Source organism: Canis lupus, chromosome 2 (assembly GCF_003254725.2).
Source record: "Canis lupus dingo isolate Sandy chromosome 2, ASM325472v2, whole genome shotgun sequence".
NCBI lineage: Eukaryota > Metazoa > Chordata > Mammalia > Carnivora > Canidae > Canis > Canis lupus.
The window spans coordinates 76,843,363-76,867,781 of NC_064244.1; the positions used below are offsets into that span (position 1 = coordinate 76,843,363).

Genomic DNA, 24,419 nt, shown 5'->3' on the forward strand with positions numbered 1-24,419 from the left:
TTGATAACCAATGCATCAATGTAATAGTCCCCTCCCTGAGCCTCCTCACACCCTAGAAGGCAGCATGGCACCTCCGCTGCACCCACCTTGCACTTGGTACTTGCCTGGATCACCATATATATTTCTGTGCATTTGACCTGTTTACACCTCTCTTCCTGTCAGATTGTGAGTTATTTCAAGGGCAGAGGCTATTTCTTATCCATCTTTCACTTTGCACTACTTGCCATGTAAAAGATACAAAGGCAGCCAAACATCAGCTGTGGGAGAATGGAAAAAACACTTGGAATCGGACAGACCAGATTCAAATTCCAGCTCGGCCACATATTAGCTGTGTGGCTTTGGGCAAGCGACTTTACCTCTCTGAGCTTCGATTTGCTCACTGGTACCTTGAGCTTGATGAGTGGGGATTCACATATGGCTTCATATGTGTTACACGCCTCAGCACAGCTCGAGGCAAAGATCATGCACTATTTCTAGGCCACGGTGGGAGCTTTGGGACCTGGATTCGGGTCTGAGCTTTGCCATAGTCCTAGAGCAAGTCACTCAATGTCTCTGAAGTCCAGTGCCCTCATCTGCAAGAAGGGGGAGATACCTTGAGTTGGTGAGCACTTTAAATAAAGAGAGTCCATATGAAAGTACTTGGCACACAGTCTTCAGAGATACATTTCTATCCTGTCTAGACAAACTCATGCTTTTCCCTTTAGACTTTGTTTTTTTTTTTCCCTTTAGACTTTGCAATCTCTCAGATATAACCATGGAGAGGTGGACAGCTCTGGTGCTCTGGTCTACCCCGAGCCCCAAACAAACTCTAGAAATGGCCATTGGCAGTGTGGCCCAGCCCAGAGGGGCCTCCCACCTGGAGGAGGAAGGAGCCTAAAAGCTCAGCTCTCCACGCCAAAGGGTACATAGTTCCCCTCTCCCCCAGCAGAGAGTGCCCAGGTCTTTGTATAAAGACAAACCCACCCAGTCGCCCTAAAACTTGCAAACAACAATGGAGACAGTAAAATGCGCACTCCCAAGTCAGATGTTCTGTGTTGTCTATAATTAGAAAAGTTGCTCAGAACAGGATAGAACCTTGGGAAGGCTGACGGGGAAGCAGTCCAGACTTGCTGGAATTTTAAAGAGGGCCCCGAAGGAAGGAAAGGAAGGGATAGGTGCTCCTGTCCCGGGAAGGACAAGGTGGGTTGCAAGGAGGGATGCTGGCCCGGGCCAGAGTGAAACCTTTTATCGCTTCAGTGAAGACCGCCGTGCTTGACTGTGTAACCTGGAAGAGCCATCTCTGCCCAGCCCAGCCCGCTTGGCAGATGTCTCCAGGTCTGTGAGAACATCGTCGAGTTCTCTGGGCAGCAGTCCCCTTAGGTACGCACGGAAAGCCAGGCTCTTCCAGGCTGTGGCTGTTTCCCAACCTTCACTGGACCTTCTGCCAGCCTATGGACCCGAAGGGGGCAGGTAGCAGCTCCAGCACTGTACTGACAACATACGTGCCATCCGGCTTGGTCATGTAGACAACCCAGTTGCTGCCAAACTGGAAAAGAAGCAAAGCCAGTGTGAGGGAGGCCGCGTGATGGAGGGGTGAGGCTCTAGCTGTCTAATGGTTCTTTCTGTGCCTCAGTTTTCTCATCTGTAAAATGGGGATGACAAGAATCACACCTGGACCAGCGAGTTAAGGAAAGAGCCAGCAAAAGGCCTCCTGTCGACAGCACCAGCATGGTGCTCAGCATGTGTGAAGGGCAGTCAGCGCTCTGTTCTGTGCTGAGAGACTCACCTGGGGCTTTAGAGGAATAGTATCGACCCCCCGCCCCAGGGCCAGACCTCCTCCTGCTGCAACAAGCTTCCTTACAGCACCCCCTCTACTCCTACCAAGCATGAGCGGATGCACACCTGCCTCACTACCCTCCAGGTATTGCCCACGCAGGATTTCACTCTCTGCTACCATTACCCCCATTTTAGGCTTAGGAGGGTGAAGCCAACAAAGAAGAAATCTATCTCCCCATCCTCTTCCGCTTTCAGGAGCTACCACCTGCTTTCGGTTTGATCTTGGGCAAATGATTCGACCCCCTGGGGCTCAGTGTCTTGATGTGTGGAATGGCTTCAAGAACAGAAGAAGGAAAAAAAAAATGAACAGAAGAAGGTGCCAGGTAGGAAGGCAAGTGTGCGCCATGCGGAGCTCCGGGGCTGGAGTCAGCAAACCAGGGCTCTGCCCATGGGAATCACGATGGACGGAGGCACCTGTGCGCAGTGCCTGGCACGTAGCAGGTGCTCAGGTGAGGGAAGCCCTTCGTACGGCCTCTCTGCTGGTTAGTGACCGCTCCGGCCTGCAGCCTGCTGTTCTTCCAACTTGTTTGAATCACTACATTATTACTGGGTACGACCCATCCCTGGATTTTTTTTTTTTTTTAATTAATGCTTTAAGGAAGGAGATTTTTCTGCTTGGCAGGCTCTGCCTGAGGCTATGGGTGAAATCTTGGTGCTGGTGAGTCTGAGTCCCAGGTCCCCTGCCCCCAAGCTTTGTCTTGTTATTTGCATTTTGGTTTTGGTTTTGTGTCTCCCTCCTTCAGCTTTTTCAGTCACCTCTCGTTTGCCAACATCTAATCTGTTTGGAGAAAACAGCAATGAGCCATTGGACCAAGCCAGGGCCTCGGGTGCCAACTCCCTGGCTCCCTGAAACCCTGACGTGGATTCCTCATAGGGCCTTGGACATGACAAGGTGCGGGGCAGCCCTTTCTGCCCCTCTAAAGTGCCCTGCAGTCCCTATTGTGAATTCAGTGCTTTATGGTGACATTTGCATCTGAATTGGGGAAATGTGTTCTGCTAACCCTGTCTGGTTTGCAGGCCTGGCAAGAAGCAGAAAAACAATGGAGCTGTCTGCATGTTCAGCAGATGCTTTGAAACCCCAAGGCACAAAAGCAAAGGAAAGGAAACAACCTGTTCCCCTGGATTTAAACAACTCCAAAAGCAGAAGCCTCCATGGAACAAGCAGCTCCTATTCTGCAAAGCACCATTATGTCTCCTCTATGGCTGAAGAAAATCTGTCTCGTTTACAGAACCACAAAGGCAGGGAGGCAGCTGTGAGGAGCGTGGGCCTTGCAGTCAAGCCTGAACTGGCCATGAATGCCAGCTCTCCACCATCTGGCTGCACGTCCTGCAGCAGGTCATCTTACTTCTCTGGGAAGTGGGGGTAACAGGTCCCACTTCGCCTGTAGCCTGGGGTGGGGATGAAGTAAGACACTGTGTTCAGGAGGGATGATGATGTCACATCCAAGCTCAGGAGCCTGTGGGATTCTCCAAGATGGTGGCTTTAACCTTTTGGGGACTCTGGAGGACACAGATGGCTTTGAGAGTCTGTGAAAGCCACTGATGCCCCCTTCCCAAAATGTACATTTACTCATTAAAACAAAACCTCAAAAAAAAAAATAAAAATAAAAAAATAAAACAAAACCTCCACTGAGTCCAGATTAAGAACTCATTGAGTCCATTTTTAACTTTTTTTTTTTTAAGGATTTTATTTATTTATTCATGAGAGACACAGATTGAGAGAGAGGCAGAGACACAGGCAGAGGGAGAAGCAGGCTCCCTGCAGGAAGCCCGATGCAGGACTCAATCCCAGGACCCTGGGATCATGACCTAAGCCAACAGCAGACGCTCAACTACTGAGCCACCCAGGTGCCCCCACTTTTAACCATTTTCAAGGGTACAATTCAGTTCCCTTTGTTCTTAGATTACAGTGTACCCTCTGTCCCATGGCCTATAGGGCCCTGTCCCATCATTCCCCCCCGCCCCCCCTCACTGTGTTCTAGCCTCTTTGGCCCTCTTACAACTTAATCAAACTCACCAAGTGTATGGGGATTAAACTTGCTGGTTCCTTTGCCTGGAAATCTCCTTCTCTAGACCTTTGTCTGCCTCATTTTTTATTATTTATATCTCTGCTCCAATGCCATCCTCAAAGACAGACGCCCTCCAGGGGTGCCTGGGTGGCTTGGCAGTTGAGTATCTGCCTTCAGCTCAGGTCATGATCCTGGGGTCCTGGGATTGAGTTCCGCAAGGGGTTCCCCGCAGGGAGGCTGCTTCTCTCTCTGCCTGTGTCTCTGCCTCTCTGTCTCTCATGAATAAATAAATAAAATCTAAAAAAAAAAAAAAAAAAGACAAGCCCTTTCTGACCATCTAGCAGCAGGTAGCAAACTATTTTTCTGTAAAGGGCCAGATAGGAAATATTTTAGGCTCTGCAGACAGAAGGACTTTGTTGTAATGGTTGGGCTCTGCTGTTGTAGGGTCAAAGTGGGTACCTGCAAAATGTGAAGGAATGGGTGTGGCTGGATTTGCCCTGGGCCAATGTCTGTTGACTTCTGACTCCTTTCTCTGCATTCTTTTCTCCATAGCCCTCATTACTCAGAAACTCTATTTTGCTCCTTTTTGGTCGTCTGTCTCTTGCGCTAGTCTATGACCTATGAGGAGGACAGGGTCTGGCTTGTCTTTGCACTGCTGTCTCCCCTGCACTAGCTCAGTGCTCAGCACACACAGATACTCACTCCAGAAGCTGTCATATGAAAGAATAATTTCCAGTGATTCATGCCAGCTTGGGAAGGCTCAGATGTGGGCCAACAGGACACACAGGACACTAGCTGTGTGTCCTGGCTGGCAGCCTGGCTTTGCTCCCAAGGCCTGGGAAGGCAGGAAGGCACCTGGTTTACCTTTCCAGAAAGTCAAGGTGCTTACCTCTCTCATGAATTGTCTGCAGGCCCCACATGGTGAGATAAAGTCATCTTGCAGGTCACTGTGGAAACACAGAATTGAAGGTGATCCGTCTCTTCTGAGGCATGAGGACAACTGCTGAAATTCAGGCCCTGAGTCCCTCCCCAGCTCCACATGAAGTCAACCCCCTCCACACACACACACACACAGTTTCCAATTCACAGACACATGGTGTCATGGAGGCTCAGAAGAAATACAAGGTGGCTTTTTACACTTCCAAGGGGCAAGGCCATGGGCAGTCATGTTGTTTTTCTTTTTCTTTTTAAAAATTATTTATTCATGAGAGACACACAGAGAGAGGCAGACACACAGGCAGAGGGAGAAGCAGGCTCCCTGCGGGGAGCCCAGTGCGGGACTTGATCTCAGGACCCTGGAATCACGCTCTGAGCTGAAGGCAGACGCTCAACCACTGAACCACTCAGGTGTTCCTCTTTTTCTTTTTCTAAAAAGATTTTATTTATTTACTTATTTTAGAGAGAATGAGAGAGAGTGCACAAGTAGGGGGAGGGCCAGGGAGAGAGGGAGAAGCAGGCTCCCTGCTGAGCAGGGAGCCTGATGAGGGGACCTTGGGATCATGACCTGAGCCAAAGGCAGACACTTAACAGATTGGGCCGCCCAGGCACCCCATGGCATGTTGTTTTCATCAGAGCATTTGGGAAATGTTTAGTGAGCACTTACTGTTACCCACACTCCAGGGACACAAAGGTTAAGAGGAATTTGTCTCTACCTTTAGGAGTTTGCTCAGCCCAGTGGACAAGTAGGCAACTAGATGAGTTCTTATTTTAAACAAAATGTGTTGTGCAGCCTGGGTGGCTCAGCGGTTTGGCGCCACCTTCAGCCCGGGGCCTGATCCTGGAGACCAGGGATCTAGTCCCATGTCGGGCTCCCTGCAAGAGGCCTGCTTCTCCCTCTGCCTGTGTCTCTGCCTCTCTCACACTCTGTGTGTCTCTCATGAATAAATAAATAAAAATCTTTAAAAAAATAAACAAAATGTGTTTGGAATGTACAGTAAGAAGAGACAATCTCTGACTGAGGAACAATAGGGAATATTTTTGTGGAGGAGGTGGCATTTGGTCTGGTCTTTGGAGGAAATGTAGAGCCCATAAGTCACCACTAGTGAGCACCTACTAGGTGCCAAGCACTCGATATACATTATTTCTTTGAATTCTCAGTGCAACCTGAGTGTCAGAATGACCATTTATGTGCAAGAAAACAGATTCAGTGAAATGAAGTAACTAACGAAGGTGCTAGACTGAAGCCTCGTGGTTTTCTGTGCTGCAGGCAAAGGGAATGATATGTGCAAGGGCCCTGTGGCTTGAAAAAAAAAAAGACCTGTGAGTCAAAGAGAAAAATGGGCTCTCTGCATCTCCTGTTTAGACAGGAGACATAGCTAAGGGCTTGCCTCTCAGAATGGAGGCACTGCAGGCAGTCCTCTAGCTTTGAGCAGGATAAAGGGTAGCGCTTCAAGAAGGTGAATTTAACAGTAGGAACTGTCAAGCCTGCTGGAGCATGAGAGGTTATGTCAGCTACTGCCAACATCCTTGCTCTTCTGGACCCCCCGCTCTGTGAAATCTCTGTAACAGCACAGGGCTTCAATTTTGGGTTTTGGTCCGCTCCTCCTTTTGCTAATCATATGTGCCTTTAACCAAGTCATTTTAACCCATCCAACGTGCATTTCTTTGCCTGCAAAATGTAGGGAATCATGTCGCCTACTTTGTAGGAATGCTAGAAGATAAAATGAGATAAAACGCACAAAGGGCTTTGCACACTTTAGAATGCTCTGCGCTATCACTATTGCCGATACTACTGGGCACTTGTTCCTTTACACATATAAGCTCGGTCATAATTTTAATACTTCATCATATACAGATTTATCATATATAATTTATATATAATAAAGTTCACTTATGTATCTTGACAATGATTGTATTTAATATGTGCCTAGAAGGTTCCAGGCATCCTGCAAAGCATTTAAATGCATTATCTTATTTTAATTGATAAATATTTATTGGCAGCTTATCATGCCAGGCACTGTCGGTGCTGGGGATACAGCAGTGAGCAAAACAGACACAACTCATTGCACTCAGGAGTTTTTGACTAGTGAGAGGAGCCAGATAATCAACAACAAACCAATTAACAATGCATCAAGTGGAGACAGACACAGATGGTATGAATTGCATAAAGCAGCTGAAGGGAGAGACAGTGATGGTGTTATTTTATTGAATTCTCATGATAACTCCTTTTATATGTGGGATTCCAAAGAAAGGTTCTGCTCCACGGAAAGGTGGGTCTTCTCTGAGCATGCTCCCAGCCAATGGCGGCATGAGAGAGTGAGGACCCCTGCCCAGGATGCACACCGAACCAAATCAACCCTTATGATTACCAGGCGACAGGTGTTACAGCCACAGCCTTCCGTAAGCTCCTCGAGGCTGGATTCTGTGTTTTTACTTTTTTCTACAGATGTTGACCATGCTAGGCAGTCATGGGAAAGGAGCAACAAAGACCAATCAGAGAATGCCTGCCTTCAGGGATCTTACTGTCTACAAGGGGACATAAAATCTGCATGTTAATACCCCAACACAGGAAGACTATAGGTGAAGGCCCTGGGAGAGGATGGGGGCACTTGGGTGGCTCACTTGGTTAAGCATCCGACTCTTGATTTCAGTTCAGGTCTTGATCTCAGAATTGTGGGATGGAGCTCCATGTCAGGCTCCATGCTCAGGGGGTAGTCTGCTTTAGATGCTCTCCCTCTGCCCTTCCCCCCACTCTGTCTCTCTCTAAAATAGATAAATGAATCTTTACCAAAACGACAACAATAAAAAAGACCATAGGAGAGGTGCTGAGTGAAATTCAACCTCCCTTCCATGACCTGTAAGGCCCTGTATAATCTGGTCTCTGCCAAGCTCACCACTTCCCTTCTCAATCTTGTGACATGCATGGCCAACTGTCCAAAGGACAGTTCCCTGGACAAGGTGACCCACATTAGGGTCTCCCAGGGGGTGGGGTGAGCATGCGTTCCACTGGGGAGTTGGATTTGGCTTAGGCTTCAAAAGTCACAAGAAATTGCTCCCAGGCACCCTAGCTGTTAGGCTGAGAGACTACATGATAACAATACTGGCTCACCCTTATAATGCACTTCTCTGTGCCTGGCACTGTGCTGAGGACCTTAGGTACAAGAACTCATTTACTCCCCTAACAACTCCATAAGGTAGGGGCTATGTAGATATTCTTATCACCCTCACGTTATAGGTCGTGAAAAACCTATAAAAAAAACCTACTTCTTTTTTTTTTTTAGAAAGATGACATGACTTGCCCAAGGTCACAGAGCTCATAAATGCCAGGACCAGGACTTGAACCCAGAATCTGTAGACTCTGCCTTTGGTAGTTAAGCAGCTCGCAAAAATCATAAGGGTAAGGTTAAAACAATAGTTTTAATTTGTTGCATACTTTGTCCTAGGACCTTTACAAAAATCACTTCCTGTGCCCTCACGACAGCCCAGGGGGCAGGTGTTACTCTCCTTCACTCTACAGATGAAAAGCTGAGCTCGGATCCTTGGGCAACGGTGGAGCGGGATCTGAAACCAGGTCTCACTAACCCCAGGAGCCAAGGTTTTTAACCATTACTCAACATTCCTGCTGAGAGTGAGAATCAAAAGCTTGGAGGAAGACGCATCCCAGAGCGCGCTGGGTGCAGCAGGACGCCTACCCCTCCTGCCTTGTGCTGGATCCACAGCTTCTGTGCTTTGTGCTGCTTCTGGTCACACGCTGGGGCCAGACTCATCAGACGCGACGGGCTGGAAACCTATCGCCTTGGATGCCTTCACTGGGGCCCCCATGGGACAAGCTTAGCTCCCCGTTAGCAGAACCCCATCCTGGGCTCGGCAGTCTGCATCCTGGAGATCTCAAAGGGGCTCTCCGACACCGTTCACACCCATCAGTGTTAACAAGGGAGCTGGCACGTTCCACTCATCCTGTAAACCCACGCTCCCAATTTAACAAGTCATTAGCTCAATAATGACCGCATTTCTGGCTCAAGGATGCTGGTGCACTGCTGAATCCCTAGAGCAGAGCAGTTGGGTGCTAGAAAAATGCAGGTTTTATGTAAATAAGGACATTTGCTAATCATTGCCAGCAATACCCAGTCCTTTTTAAAAGTAGATAATGACCAGGAGAAAAAAGCCTTTCGTTTAGAACATTCTAAACAGAACAAAGCTACCGTGCCATTATCCTTTTTGTTGACGTTGGCCTCTTTTTCACCCAGAATATCATTATTTTCTTGGATCAGCTTTGTATTTGAGTTATTTCCCACCTCCCCGCTTGTAAATTAAGTGTATTCCACATCCTGAGCTCTGCTCATCGGCACAAAATGTTCTCAGCATGGCCTCATTTATTCCTCCCAAAGCTGAAGGGAGGCCAGGACACACCGTGGTGACGGGGAGGGCTCTGGGAAGCTGGGCCCTTCTCCGTTAGCGCTCCTTGGCTCCAATCACTCAGGAAAATAATCTTCAATAACCTGGTCCACTTGGGGGCCAGATGGAGGCCAAGGTTAGGATCTTACAAAGACATGGGGGCTTGTTTCTATCACCCAGCCTCCGTGGGCCTAGCGCTAGGTAGGTAGGCCCCTACCTTTCTGCTGCTTGCATCCGGACATCCCATCCCAAAAGACCAACGCTTGGTCAGCCACGCAGTCACTCTCCTGTGGCCTGCACCATTAATTTGCTAAGAAAAATCCCTCTCAGGGGCGCCTGGGTAGCTCTGTCGGTTAAGCATCCGACTCTTGATTTCAACTCAGGTCATGATCTCAGGGTCTTGAGATCAAGCCCATGTCGGGCTTCATGCTCGGCAGGGCATCCGCTCGAGATTCTCTCTCCCTCTCCCTCGGCCCTTCCCCGACTCACACTCTCTCTCTTAAAAAAAAAAATAAATAAATAAAATCTTTAAAAAATAATAATAAGAGGAAATTCTGAGACAATGCAAAGGGACACACAAGAGCAATCTGCCATTAAATCGGAAGCGTAACAGGGTCCAAATTGGTAAAAGAGCCCATTTACCTGCTCAAATCCTAAAGCCACTGAGCCTGGGTTCAGAGCCAATGAGAACTCAATGAACATCCTGTGAGGGTTTGCACTTTTTATGTTGGGGCATGTAGACAGAGCTGGTACATTTGTTTAGCCAGGCCCTGGGCTGGAATCTGATTCGTGTGAACCCTAACCCAGGTTTACCTGGCTGTCACCCTCCCCAGCTTGTCTTTGAAGCCTAGTACTTGGCACTTAGAAGTGGGTGATGCCAAGTATAGTAGCCCCCTCTCCCAGTGAGGGATCCCAGAAGGGAAGAGTGTTTGGTTTCCTGGCACAGCATGGTGTTGTGGAATGAGCCCAGAGGGAGACTCCGGAGATCTGGGTTTGTCCCAGCTTGGCCATGAATTCCCAGGAAGGTTGCTCAACCTCTCTGGGCCTCAGTTTCTTCATCTGTAAAATGGGGCAGTGGCCAGGGAATCTATACCAGGTGACTTTTAGTTCCCTCCAGTTTTAGGTTTCTATGCTGCCTTTCTATTGTGTCTTGTAGGCATCCTGTCGTAGTTTGTGCTGTTATTAGAACAAGAAGCACACCTGCCCTTGAGCTGGAGGTGCCTTGCTTGTTTGCCTGCTCTGTGGGCTCCCTGAGGGCAGAGTCCACTTCTGATTTGTCTCTTTATCTTCAGCATTCCGCCAAGCCCGATGGTGCCTGGCACATAGGAAGTACAGAATACATAGGTTGGATGAATGAACGGCTGAATAACACTTGTGTGGTGAGTGTTGGCGGACTAGATGGATGAGTACAGCTGCAACCTGCCCTTCCTTCCACTTACCTGGAGATAGCAATTGCCCTGAACTCTCTGTGCCCTTCTGAGATGGCCTTCTGGATGGCTGTCCGCTCTGCACAGACGCCCAGCGGGTAACAGACATTTTCTATGTTGCACCCTGAGAAGAGAGGAGAACCCAGTGGCATTTCTAGCACAACATTTCCCATAGCTGGTGTTGAGTAAGAGGTTGCCCCACTTCCAGTTCAGGGAGGGCCCTATTACTCAGGGCACTTTGACAGGAAGCGCTAGGAGACTCCATGACCTGCTGCTGCCGTGGCGCTTCCTAGAAACCTCACCCTTGTAGGACCTTTCCCAGAAACCCCATGCCTGTCACTCATCCAATGAGTTCTGTCTTGAAGCACAGCCTGGGAGCAAGGGCAGCAGAGCAGAGGAGACGAACCCAGCCCTAGCTCCCCAGCAAACATCAAGGCCAAGAGAGATGTCAAGGCTTAAGAGGATGAGGAGAGCTCCAGCCCTGGATCTATGAGACAGAATGTTCAACGATTGGGCCTGGGCAAAATTTTTGGTGGTGTTTACTAACTCTCAGAGTTCACGTGAGTCCTATGTGAGTCGTGTTGCAAAACAAACCGTCAAAACCAACAAGGAACTCCCAAGCTTTGCAAAAGGTGTCTGTGATTGTGTAAGCCTTCAGGCAATCCCAGCCCTCCAATGGGAGGCAGGCTGCTAAGGTGGCAAGGCCCACAGGGAGTCCTCCCCAGTGTCCCTTTCAGTAGTGTCCCTGGGGGACAATGGGCAAAGCCTGTTCCAGGATACAAAACACTGGCATAACCAGATTGGCTGACTAACAAACTCCCCATTTTCAGGGAGGTAATGGCCACAGAGGGTGGCCCCCCATCCCAAACGACCGTCAGGATGTAATCTCCCTCATTCTTCATAGCTTGCCTTTCTCTCTGAGGCAGAAACATCAATTATTCCCCAGGATTTATTTTCTCCTTTCTGCTTTTTCTTAAGATTTTATTTATTTGAGAATGAGAGAGTGCACATGCACAAGTGGGGGGAGGGACAGAGGGAGAAGCAAGGTCCCTGCTGAGCAGGGAGGGGCTCCACCCCAGGGCCCCAAGATCATGACCTGAGCTGAAGGCAGACTGAGACACCCAGGTGCCCCTCCTCTTCTTCCTTTAGGTCTTAAAAGTGGCCCCTATTCCCCTTCACGCTTCACACATAACTGCTCAGCCAGAGACCAGTATTTCCTAGATTCCCCTGCAGCAAAGTACGGCCAGGTGACTAAGTGGAACGTGGCCCAAAATGAGGTAGGAAACTTCTGGATCACATTTTTGGTTAAAAGATTGATTGCCTTTTACTCTCTTTCTTTTATGCTCTACAGGAGGTGGGACAGCTCTGACCACGTGGTTTATGGTCATAGGGATGGAGAAGCAACAAGATAGAAGGTACTTGGGTCCCTGGTCCAACTCATGGAGCAGAGCTGAGTTATCTATTTCCCTGGGCACAACTGCCTACTCTGAATTGTTATGTGAGAATAAACAATTCATGCTGGAGTCATTGTATTTTGGGATTTTTTGTTATAGTAGCTTAACCTAGACCTAACTAATAGAGAAATTGGGACTGAGAGTGAGATACAGCTTTGACAAAAAACTTCTAAAGCACATGGCCTTGGCTTAGCAGTTGGGCAACATGAATGAGAAAATACAGACATGGCCCGGGGGCAAGCTGGTGGCCCTTGTTACTCTGTGGCAGATTATTTGGTAAAGCCCCACCCTGCAATAACCTGGAAAGCAGATTGTGCTACCTACCATGAGGATTTTCTAACCTGACCCTGGGATTCAGCCCCGTAGCAAAGATCTGATGAAGGGTGACACCTTCTCACTCAGTCTATTGTTCTGGGGCCTCAAGGTAGCCACCATCAAAATGACACAACAGGGGATCCTTGGGTGGCTCAGCGGTTTCGCGCCTGCCTTTGGCCCAGGGCACAATCCTGGAGTCCCGGGATCGAGTCCCACGTCGGGCTCCCGGCATGGAGCCTGCTTCTCTTTCTGCCTCTCTCTCTCTCTCTGTCTATCATGAATAAATAAATAATAATAATAATAAAGATTTTTTAAAAAATGACACAACAGGGATGGCCCAGGCAGGGAAGCCAGTTAGTAAAAAAGGGAGTTGGCAGGCTAAAGAACCATGGCCAGAAAGGACCTCTGGGTATGGTACTCCTGTACAGAAATGACTGGAAGCAAATAGACCAGAAGGTTTCTATGTTTTTCATAGAATCGTCTAGCTAGAGAAGCCAAAAGTCCAGCCTGTAAAAATCCTGTGACTGTTTACTACTGAAAGGAGCTCCTGGGTCCCCAAAACCCTATCATCAGAAGGGAGTTGAGAGAGATGTGTACCCCCGAGGAGGGCATCTTCCCTAAAACCCACATCAGATGTATAGCTAAGGTTAGGATAGTCAAGGAAAAAGCTCCTAGAAGACAAAGGCTGGGGCCCCCGTGCACAGCAGACAGGGGGTTACCCCCAGAGCAGAAAGGGAAGACAGAGTGTGTGCCAGGGCAAGGAGTCTTCACACGTCTTGCCCAGCAGGATTGATAACTGCACGGATTGGTGGCCACTGTGTGTTTCCTTGTTCTTCCCTTTTCCTATTGGGAGAGTTGATGATGGTTATTCTTTCCTACTCTTTCAACTGCTCCTACTCCACACTGACTACTGGGGGAGTGAGTATGAGCTGGGGAGTGGGTGATTAGTTTCTAGTTTTCAGGCCACTCGGCCAGCAGGACCATATCTGCACTTCAGGAAGGAGACTGAGGAGCCCCAAAACCCTGCTCTCAGAGCTGCATGCAGTGACTGGGTGGGACTTCGGGTTGCCTCCCTTAGGAAGGTGGTAAGTGGGTCCTATGTGTGGAAAGAAGGATGTAAAAAAAAAGAAAAAGGGAAAGAAGGAAGTACCCAGATACTTAAAGGCCACAGGCAGTCCTGTGACAAACACTAACTGTTCCCAGGGTTCACTGTCCCAAGAGTAGCCATCTGAGTTGAGTGGGGCATGTGACTACCCAGCGAGAGACCACATCCCAGACTCCCTCAAAATTTTGACTGACTCGGGATCCCTGGGTGGCGCAGCGGTTTGGCGCCTGCCTTTGGCCCAGGGCGTGATCCTGGGGACCCGGGATCGAATCCCACATCGGGCTCCCGGTGCATGGAGCCTGCTTCTCCCTCTGCCTATGTCTCTGTCTCTCTCTCTCTCTGTGACTATCATAAATAAATAAAAATTAAAAAAAAAAATTTTTGCCTGACTCAAAATTTTGTGTAGTCTTGTAGTTTTAGCCAATAAGATATGAGTGGAAATGACGGGTGCAATTTCTAGATGACATTTCGATCCGGCCATGGCTTGTTCCCCACTTCATCTTTCCCTTCCCCAGGGGCTTGAACATGGATGTGATGACGTGTGGTAGTTTTGAACACATGGATGTGGACACCACTCTAGGGGGATGGCAGGATATCGAGACAGAAGGAATCTGATGTCCTGAACAAGCCTGTGGAACACAGCAGAGCAGAATGGTCCATATGCCCAGGACTTCAGTCCGCCCTTGGTCTGTTAGATGAGAGAAGCAAGCAGCCATCTTGTTCGAGCCACTATGTTTGTATTTCTCATCACCTGAGGCTGTTCCTTACCTATGGCACTCCTCCCACCCTTTTTTTAGATTTTATTTATTTATTCATGAGAGACACAGAGAGAGAGGCAGAGACATAGGCAGAGAGAGAAGCAGGCTCCATGCAGGGAGCCTGATGCTGGAGGGATCCCAGGACCCCGGAATCACGACCTGAACCGAAGGCAGATGTTCAACCACTGAGCCACCTAGGTGCTCTGGCACTCCCTTTTTCTATGCGATTATGCAGGATTTGGCTCCTCTTGTAGTCATCAAATTTGGAAATTGGTCATTATTTTCTTGTGTATTTTCCCCACGGAATTTTCTGTTCTTGCATAATTTACACAGACGTGTTAGGAGGGGTTCAGTTAATCACTTAATCCATTAGTCATCATCATGGTTCTCAAGATCACAGGCATTCACGTCCAACTGATGGAGAAGAATGGATGTCACCAGACTGGCCTGTCCCCATTCCCCTACGAAGTTCAAATGGGAGTTGCCATCTTGTCTTACAAGACCTTTCTGTTGGTCTGAGAGTGTACACCTAACTCACTGGGCCCGTCAGAGCTGGCACCTTACCCACACTGGGCCAGTCAGAGTTCTCTGTGCAGGAACTTCAGTTCCTCTCGGAGAGACTTAGTGTGGCCTTGGGCACCCCTGATAGCCTGGTTTCTATTCATCATGGAGGAGCCCGTCTGGGGACAATGTAATGGACAGTCAGAAGAACAGATGGAGATGAGATGAAAGATGGCCGGAAAAGAGTCTGGCCTGGTGCAGTTACCCTTGAGGCCCAGCTACACACCAGCTCTTCCCACAGTTTTAGGAGCCAATACACCCTCCTTTTGTCTGAAACAGTCTGCATGCATATCTATTGTTTCCAACCACACAGAAGTCAGGACAGCTGGGATATGGGACAAGGAGTGATGAGGGAGTTGCAGCCCTGAAAGTTATGGCTGACACTTATCAAACACCAAATGTTTTTGACTTTGGCCAAGCATTTGTTCACATTCACATGTGAGTCACTATTGCCGGGACGCCTGGCCCTCTCCTGAGGTCAATGAAAGTTGAATGAATAAATGAATGCAGCTGTCTTGCTCCCCACCCAGTTTCCCCAGCCACGTTCCTGATGCCTGCCTGAAATGACTTCCTCTAAATATGCCTTTGCCTGGTCTGCCCATCTTTGCTGACTCTGGTCTGGCTGCATTTGACTTCTGCCTTTCCTAGAGTTACGTGAGATCCTTGCTAGCCTTATCCCCCCCAGTTCATTCTCTGTCCGGCAAGCATCCCAGCCCTGTCTCGTCCCTGACTCAGGGGCACTCTCCCTGTTAAACATGATTCACATAAATCTTGGGGTTTTGCAGAAAGCTTATTGCCCAGGACCATTGCCTGTGTCTGCATTTGAAATTCAGAACGCCCTCATATAGAGAAACCGTCCTTAATTGGGGGGTACAAACTTCAAAGGGCCAGTTAAGGAAGAGAGATTGTTTTAGAAGAGAACCCACTCCCACAGCCCACTGCTCAGAAGGAGCTTGGCAGAAAGAGCCCCAAGGGTCTGTTCTGCCCTGGGACCCTTTGCCCTACTGACTCCGAGAAGCCGGGGAAGACACTAAAGGCTCAGTATCTTCATTTATAAAGTGAAAGCTATCGTACTTCCCTCGGAGGACTCTGGTGAGAATGAGTTGAGATCACACAGGTAAAGCAATTAGCACAAAGCCTGGCACAGAGCTAGTGCTCAGCAGCGGCCAGCTGCTGTTATTAATTGCACAAAAGTCAAGGTTTGGGTGGTGGAGATAAAATAAGATGAAATCAGAGGGGGAGACAAACCATAAGAGACTCTTAACTCTAGGAAACAAACGGAGGGTGGCTGGAGGGGTGGTGGGTAGGGGGATGGGGTAAGTGGGCGATGGGCATGAAGGAGGACACTTGATGGAATGAGCACTGGGCGTTATATGCAGCTGGTGAGTCACTAAGCTCTACCTCTGAAACTAATAAAACCCTATCTGTTAATTAATAAAATTTAAAAATAGTAAAAGCAAGGCTTTGGTAGGCCGGTGTGTCTGAGCACCTACCTTCTAGACAAGGTGTGGCCCTGCCTCTATGCTCCAGGCACTCTGAAATCCTTTCCAGGACGACAAGGCCCCACATCATCTGGTCCCAACCTGTCTACCTCTTGGATTCATCTCCTTTTGCTCTTCAGGCCCACTGGCTTGCCAGCTGTTCTTCAAGGACGCCAAGGACTCTCCTGCCATATGGCCTTTCGCACTGGCTGTTCCCACTGCCTGCAATGCTTTTCCCCTATGTGCATATGGTCCACCCTACTCCTGTCCCTGCTCAGATGTTCCCTCCCCAGAGAAGCCTGCCTACCTTATCTCAAATTGTTGCCTCCCCGCCCCGGCCTCCCACCCTCTCAATCCACTTATCCTGCTTTAATTTTCATCACTGTGCTTAACACTTTCCTGAAAGAAATGTCTTTATTGTCTAATTCCCCTGTCACAGGGGTAAACTTCCTGAGGGCAGGGACTCTGCTTGCAGTGCCACTGGGGTCTGGAACAATGAAGCCAGCCAGGCTCTCAGTTACTTTATAACCAAGGAGTAGAATTTCCTACTTTGAGCTAGATCTCTGAGATACAAAAGAATAACTTTATTTGGGGCCTCTAGCAAATTCAAGGGGAATTTCCTGGTCTTATTAAAAAATAGAGAGAGGAGAAAAAAAAAAAAAAAAAAGAGGAACAAAGCCCTTAGTCACGTACTGTGATCCTCAAAGGCCAGACCATTTTTTTTGCTTCCCTCAGCTCGGAATAGGGCATCATCCATCCAGGCAAAGCAATGCCATTCCCAGTTTCCGCCTTTGCTCACTCTAAAACACACGCGAGAGACAGACCGGCGTGGTGCCAAGTTAGGGACCCACTGTAAGGTTGGACCGGCTAATACTGTGATGACAGGGCTGTTATTACTAACTGCTTTCTTTTATTCTTTGCTTTCATTGTTTTTCTTTTATCTGCCTGGCACTCGGCGTGGTATACTTCCATCTGTATTATGTCGTTGACCCTTTTAACAACTCTATAGGGCAGAGACTATTATAACCCCATTTTAGAGAAGGTTAATGCTGAGGCTGCTGGCGGGGAGCCTGGACTCACTTCCTGACCCATCAGGTACAAAGGACTGTCCTTTTTCTCTGTGGCATTTCAGCGAGGACATGTTTCAGAGTTGGTTTGGTGCTAACAGTAGGGCGAGGGTTAGATGTTATCAGGGCATCGGCAAGGAAGGAAGTGCCCAAGGAGGTGATCTGGGCTTGGCCGACCAGAGAAAAAGAGCAATGCTCGAAATCACTGCGCCTACTCCCTCTTGAGGGATCTTAGTACAGTTAGAGCGATTCTTTCCACACTCACCCCACGGGTGTCATCTTCTGGACGGCTTCTTAAAAGAGATTTCTGGGATTTCCTGGAGTTTCTACTTGCAAGTAGGCCTGGGTCAGACCCCAAGAATTCACATTTCTCGTAAGTTCCCGGGAGGTGCTCCGACCACAGGTCTTGGGGACCATATTTGAGAATCACTGAACCAAAGAAATGTCATGTCCACGTGCTCCGAGAAATACTACACTTTTTCCACTTTCCTACCTCCCTCTGCCCACTGCACAGGCAGCGCACAATGACACATATGAATTCTATTCGAACTCAACTACAGAGTCCCGGGGTTTTAGTGTGAAGCTTATCTTTGTAATGAGCTGCTTTTGAGTGACCACAGCCTGAGGGTGGGGGTGAGGGGACAGGGTGTGGTGGGTGTAAGGAGGGCTGGAGGGACAGGAAGGCAGTTAGAGATGCCTGCTTGGACTCACCGAGAGGTGCTGTGGGGAGAGGGGTGAGGCTTGGAGAGCGGTCCTGGATAAGAAGGGTAGCCCATGGGGGAATCAATCGAGAAGCCAGGGGCTGGTCTGGGGAGGACGATGAAGGATCAGATTTAAAGGTTAAAGCCAAGACAAGCTGGATTCAAGGTGCCCAGGACACCTTGAAGTGTCTTTTTAGAAATGTGGTTTGTCCCTCCCAGAATTCATTACAGCCACATCCAGTAAAGTGGCTTTACCCCTATAGGGTGCTCAAGTCCCTCTAGGGAGAGGGGGTGAGGGAGAGAGAGCATTGTCCCAAGGACAAACTTGCCCATCTCTTGGGAGGTGTCAGTGAAGAGCGGTCTCCTCGACTCCTCCACCACCTCCCGTCTGGTATTGCACAAGCACTGGCTGCCCTGGGCTGACTCCACTGCCCCAGCCAACCCCCCCCCGCCCCCCACCCCCGCTGCTGCCTCATCTCCTCTGTGTCCCCCCACACACCGCAGCTCTTCCTTCCCCAATGGGCTCTTCCTCTCCCCCTCTCCCTGCAGCAATCACAGAAGGCAACTGTTGCCGTGATTAATCGTGATTAATCACCATCCTGGTGGCCCATGCTCGAGGGCCATGAGACCCTGGCCAGGGTCAAGGGGAAGTGATCGTTATGACAAGATCGTGACAGCAAGGGCGTCAGACTTGTTTTTCAACTGAATGGGGCACCAACCGCCTCTGAGGAGGGAAACTGCACAGAGGCTGGCCTTTGGTGCAGCTGGAGAAAAGTCACGGAACTGGGCAGACCCATGGGGCGCTAAACTATAAGCTCACAGCATCTAAATTCAGCTGCGCCCTCTCTGCCTCCTGATTGTCTCTAATTCACCCCCATGGTGCCCCGTCTGGTTTCCCCTGACTGTTCTAGGTCCCCTCCTCTCCAAGCCCTCCCTTCCCATCTATAGGAGACCCAGGGATTCGGGTAAATGTCTTCCATTCGTCCCCCTCTCCCAGCACCCTCTCTCTGCCCGGCTCTGCATGTGCACCCTGTGACAAGGGGCAGCACAAAGAGCATGGCCTCAGTTATCTCATTGGTACAGTTGTGTTTGACTTCGGCTTTGGCACCTCCAGCCTCCTTCTTGTGACCCCCCTCCCCCCTATGGGGAATAGATGTGGGTGTGATCCAGCCGGACCAATCACACTACTCCACCATGACAACAGTGATTGCCCAGGGGTGTGCATGTGATTGGAGATGGACCAGTCAGAGCCCTTCTCTGGAATTTTACCGTCTCCAGCTAGTGGGAACCAGTTCTTGCCTCTCTGCTTTTGAGGCTGTGAGAATGTGAACCAGAGGCTGCCTGCACTCACGTTCCCTGAGGCCTGTAGAAAGCCCACCTACGGGATAGGGGAAAGCAACAAGCACCCAGAAGGATAGAGAAAGGCATTGGGACATTGGAGTTCCTGGATCCAGCTGTCCCTGAGCTAAGATCTACCCTTGCTCATTATGGTTCTGGTTGGTTTCTGTCACTTACAACTCAAAGTGCTGACCAATGCATGTGACGCTCGTTGTCTCCCTTCATGTGGTGGCTGTGAGATCTTCCATACGAAGTGCTTAGTGAATGATCAATCACTGAATGATCAATCAATCCACTGTACCTGTTGGTCCCTGCCCGTGATGTCCTCAGCACCATTCATCTCTGCCTTCAGCTCCCCACCTAGGCCAGTGCCTCGTCATTCCCCTGGTCTACCCAGCTAACAATCTAGAACCATATTCCTTTCCTTCATTCGAGTACTGCTCACCCCAAGTCCAGTCCACTTGTCCCATAGAGTTGCCCTCAGGTCTTTCCTTCATCATCATTCCACCTGCCACTGTCCGAGTCCGAGTCACTCATTCACACATTCAACAAGCTTTAACTGAGGGCAGATTGATTACAGGCTGGGCAATGGGCTGGCCCTGTGGACAGGTCAGCAGGCAAGACAGACATCATCTGCCTGGCACTCTTTCCTCTGTCTTGGCTTTCCTTGAGTACCTGTCAGGCTAACTGACTTTGAATTCTACTTTCATGTTACTCTTCTTTTTTTTTTTTTTCTTTTTTAAGATTTTATTTATTCATGAGACACACATAGAGAGAGAGAGGCAGAGACACTAACAGGCTCCACGCAGGAAGCCCAACACAGGACTCGATCCTGGGCCTCCAGGATCATGCCCTGGGCTGAAGGCGGCACTAAACCACTGAGCCACCCAGGCTGCCCTCATGTTACTCTTCTTAATAACATTCCTGGTTCTCCATTTCCTAGCTCATCAAATCTCAGTGTCAATGGTTGGCCTTCACAAGTCTTCCACAATCTGCCTCCAAATACTATCTATGTATATAATAATACCACTAATAGTAGAAGGAGAAGAAGCTGCCACCATTTGTGGCGTCCTTCCTGTGGGCAGAAACTGTGCTAATCGCTTTATAGGCATTAGCTCACGACCTGAGGATTCTATGCCTGATCAGCACAGGCACCAACTATCAGGGAGGACCCTGATGTCACGCTGGTATAGGCAAACCAGCTCTGTTCACAGCCATCCAGAAAGGTGGGTGCATGACCCTCAGTTTACAAATGTGTGAGACACATTAGGGTGAAGGGTCATGCCCAGGATCACAGCTGATAAACAGCAGCACCAGGATTCAAACCCAGGAGTCTCTAAGTCCAGAGCCTTCACCCCATCCCAGAGGGCCTCCCTAAATCCCCACTGCACACCTGGGTTCTTCCCTGCAATTTAAATAGGCCACACTCCTGCTCTCCTCATTCATTCACTCCTATAGCCATTGGGAGGCTTCCCTTTCGAACCATAACCTGTGTAAGAGGAGGGACCTCCATGGGGGCAGAGACTACGTCATTTCTGCCATTGCAATATCCCTGGTACTTGGCACATTATCTAGGATGTCATGGTGCTCAGCAAATATTTGTTAGATGAAGGAACCCATGCAAAGAATCATTGGAAAGAACCAGTAACTGATTCCACAGTCAAGCCCCTGGAGTCATGGGGCAGTGTGGGGTGCAATATTGTTTGTGGCGGTGGTTAATATTTAATACTCATCTGAGCCACCAGGCCAGGCCTGAATTCCCACGAGACACACCAAGAATCTTGATTCCCTGCAGAATAGCTGACCTGGAGTCAGGGGAACACGGGGTTCGAATCCCAGCTCTGTGATCTTGGGTGTGTTTAGCTTCTATGAGCCTTAGTTTCCTTCCCTGAGATATAAAACTGCCTTGAGGGGTTATAAGGGTCAATGGACAAAATTCTTCACTATCCTTTCACATACTAGCACTCATTCAAAGTTCCTTCTCCTGCTCAAAGAGGTTGAAGACCCAGGTGATTCGTGAAACCGGACAGAACCTCAACGATGGGACACAACATGAACAGCAAGGAGAGCCCAGGAGGGCCCCCACACAAGGGGAGATGAGGGCCCCCAGCCAGCCTCACAGCTGAGCAACAGTGGGGGCAAGTGGCTCCCCACTGGAGGTTATCGATTAGATGTACACACATGAACCTCTGTCCCTTTAAATAGCTGTCATTGCCAAGTAGAGGCGGATTCTGGGCAGCAGGGCTGGGTGTCCCCATCCGTCCCCGCTGTGCCAATCCTCATCTGCCCTCCGAGTGGTGGGGAGGGGCATGGTTTCCCCGGCCACTTCCTCACCCTGCTCCCCACTGTTTTGAATGAGAATGCCTCTTAGCCTAGCAAAAACAAGTCTCAACTTTTGTTCAAGGAAGTTTTTCTATAAAACCAACAAACCAAAGAAGAGGAGCTTAGGAACAGATCAGTGCTGACTCCCATTCCCACCATCCGCACTCTCGCCCTCCCCAGGCCAGCACTCATTATTGCTGGTCACCTAAACTTCGCCAGGCTTCTTTCCCCCAAGATCCCTTGTGAGGCTGGAACTCCCGCTAACCAGTCACCCTCTGCTGGCCGTGGGCTCTTGAGTTTCTTTCCTCTCCCAGTAGGTGGTGGGAAGAAAGCAGGGTTTGGGGGACGCCAGCCTTGGGTTCCACCACCAGTGCCCCCGCGTGACCTTGAGCAAGCCGTGTCAGTTTCTTTATTGAAACGTGAGCCTCACACGGAGGTGAGTGGGTGAGAGGTGAGGACTCGCTGATGCCACCCGCAGGTGCCACCAGGTGGAGGTGGGGGGGGTGGGCTCAGAAAGTATCAGCCCTCTCCCTCCCCGCTGGGACTTGTGGCCACCACCCCTTTCAGCTTCCCTCCCCGTCCCACCTCTGGCTTCCCAGTCCTCTTAAGAATTGAAAAGTCGTTGGGACGCCGGGGTGGCTCAGCGGTTAAGCGTCTGCCTTCGGCTCAGGGCGTGATCCTGGGGTCCCGGGATCGAGTCCCACATCTGCCTCTCTCTCTCTCTCTCTCTCTCTCTCTCTCTCTCCCCCCCCCCTTTCTGTGCCTCTCATGAATAAATAAAATATCTTAAAAAGAGAAAAGCATTGAAAAGCCGCTGCATCTGAGCAGCACCTGCACCCCCAGGTCCGGGCCGGCAGCAGGCGGGGGTGAGGGGCGTGAGGGGCGCTGCCAGCGTCCCCGGGGTGCGGGCCCGGGCACCGGGGAGCCCTTACCGGAGAAGATCCTCCCGTCCTGAGTGAGGATCGCGGCCCCCACGGGGAAGTGACTGTAGGGGCAGTAGGCGGACTTCTTGGCCTCCTGGCAGGAGAGCAGCAGCCGCTGCACGAGCTCGGGCTCCAGGGCGCTGGCGGGACGCTCGTGGGCCATGTCGGTCCCGCGGGTGGCGGAGGCGCGGAAGCCCGCTCGCTGCTGCTGCCCGGCCGGCGGCTCCACGCTGGCTCCTCCCCCGGGGCGAGCCCCTGAGCGGAGGGGGGTGTGGGGGTGGGGGTGGGGGTAGGGGGAGGAGCCGCCCCCAGCCCCACCCCCGGAGCGCCCCGTGATGTCACCGGCTCCTCTAACCGTGCTCCCTATACGCACATGACCTCATTCCATCCTCACGACAACTCTGCAAGACGCGGTGAGCGCACCCACTTTACAGATGGGGAACCTGAGGCTGCAGAGACAGGTGGTGATTAATCTCCTAAGGTCACATGGCTAATCAGCGGAAGAACTGGAAGGACGCGACTGTGCTCGTGTGCTCACCCTCTGCCCCGGGACCACTCGTGTGTGTGTCACGGTGCCCACGAGGGCGAGTGGGTCAGGGCGTGGCTGCCCTCCTCCCCCTCGTGTAGGGAGAGACTGTGCACACGTGCTCCTCAAGGAAGAGGGGGTCAGTGTGAGGTCTGGGCAGTCCAAGCCCCAAGGGTTGAAATGCCCCTCAGTTTGTTGAATGACTCTCCTTCACTGGGGGATGTGATGAGGCTGAAAGGGCAGAGCTGGGGCAGCCACTCTGGCTTCCTGAGGCAGGGAGTGTGAGACAAAGCAGTAAGACCAAATTGCTTCTTTATTTTCACCCATTCTCCTTCTGACTCCTGTCTTAACCCAGAATTTAAAAGTATCTCAGGTGGAGGGAACCTCTGAGGTGGACTACTCGGGCCTCCTCATTTTTCTGTTGGCAACATAAGCATTGGGTTAGTGGCTAAAGAAATGGGTTTGCATACCGGCACCGCCGCTTTCCACATGTGCAACCCCTGGCCGGTTCTTTGACCTCTCTGAGCTAGTTTCCTATCCCTACAGTGAGGATAGTGACCATCTCTGTTCTACTTCCTTGGATTATAGGAGAGCTTGAACTTTGGAGTTTAGTAGACTCTAGTTTGAATTCCAGTTCTTCCGCTGATTAGCCATGTGACCTTAGGAGATTAATCACCACCTGTCTCTGCAGCCTCAGGTTCCCCATCTGTAAAGTGGGTGCACTCACCGTATCTTGCAGAGTTGTCGTGAGGATCGAATGAGATCATGTGTGTATAGGGAGCACGGTTAGAGGATCCAGTGACATCATGACAGGACCGCTCTTTATGACTTCCTGCAGACTGTCACTAAGGGACTTGGCCCAGATCACATAGGAAATGCAGAACACCAGCTGGAGCGTCCAGAGGCGTCTGAATGTCTGAGACACCCCCACCCCCACCCGTAGCAAGTGGGGGTGAATCAGCGCTTCTCTGAGGGCTCGGATGGAGGGCGGGGCAGGGCAGGGGGGTTAGGTGGCACAGGGGGAGAAATGAGGCAGCGGGTCCGTATCCTGCATGCTAACATCTCGGGCAAAACAGGTGCAGCCCAGCATCTCTGTGTCCTGTAGCCTGGAGCTCTCGCCCCGTAGAGATATAGGCAAACACCCAGCTGGGCAAAGTCGGCTTCATTTTCCTCTCCCTCCCCTCCCCTCGTCCCATCAGCCCCCCCTTCTATATATCCAGCCCCCAGAGAAGCAGCTGCTTCCTTCCTGCCCGCTGTTGCAATTTGCTTCTGGTTCTACACAC

The 24,419-nt window shown here is 50.3% G+C and overlaps 1 protein-coding gene across 1 annotated transcript; it reads right to left on the reverse strand.

Annotated features, from left to right (window-relative positions):
• Positions 1-1,020: 1,020 nt before the first annotated feature.
• CDA (cytidine deaminase) lies at positions 1,021-22,863 on the reverse strand. Its single transcript, XM_025447868.3, has 4 exons — positions 22,620-22,863; positions 10,598-10,709; positions 4,714-4,771; positions 1,021-1,525 (listed from the first exon to the last, which is right to left on the reverse strand). Exons 1-4 carry the CDS (start codon positions 22,771-22,773, stop codon positions 1,409-1,411), a joined length of 441 nt encoding a protein of 146 aa, XP_025303653.1. The 5' UTR covers positions 22,774-22,863; the 3' UTR covers positions 1,021-1,408.
• Between the last annotated feature and the right edge of the window lie 1,556 nt (positions 22,864-24,419).

Excerpts from the sequence above, each read along its gene's own strand:
- CDA (XM_025447868.3), bottom strand. The coding sequence starts at position 22,773 with ATGGCCCACGAGCGTCCCGCCAGCGCCCTGGAGCCCGAGCTCGTGCAG. Across the intron at positions 10,710-22,619 it reads GGACGGGAGGATCTTCTCCG|GGTGCAACATAGAAAATGTC; the intron begins GTAAGGGCTCCC and ends CTCTCTTCTCAG. Across the intron at positions 4,772-10,597 it reads AGGGCAATTGCTATCTCCAG|TGACCTGCAAGATGACTTTA; the intron begins GTAAGTGGAAGG and ends GTGTTTCCACAG.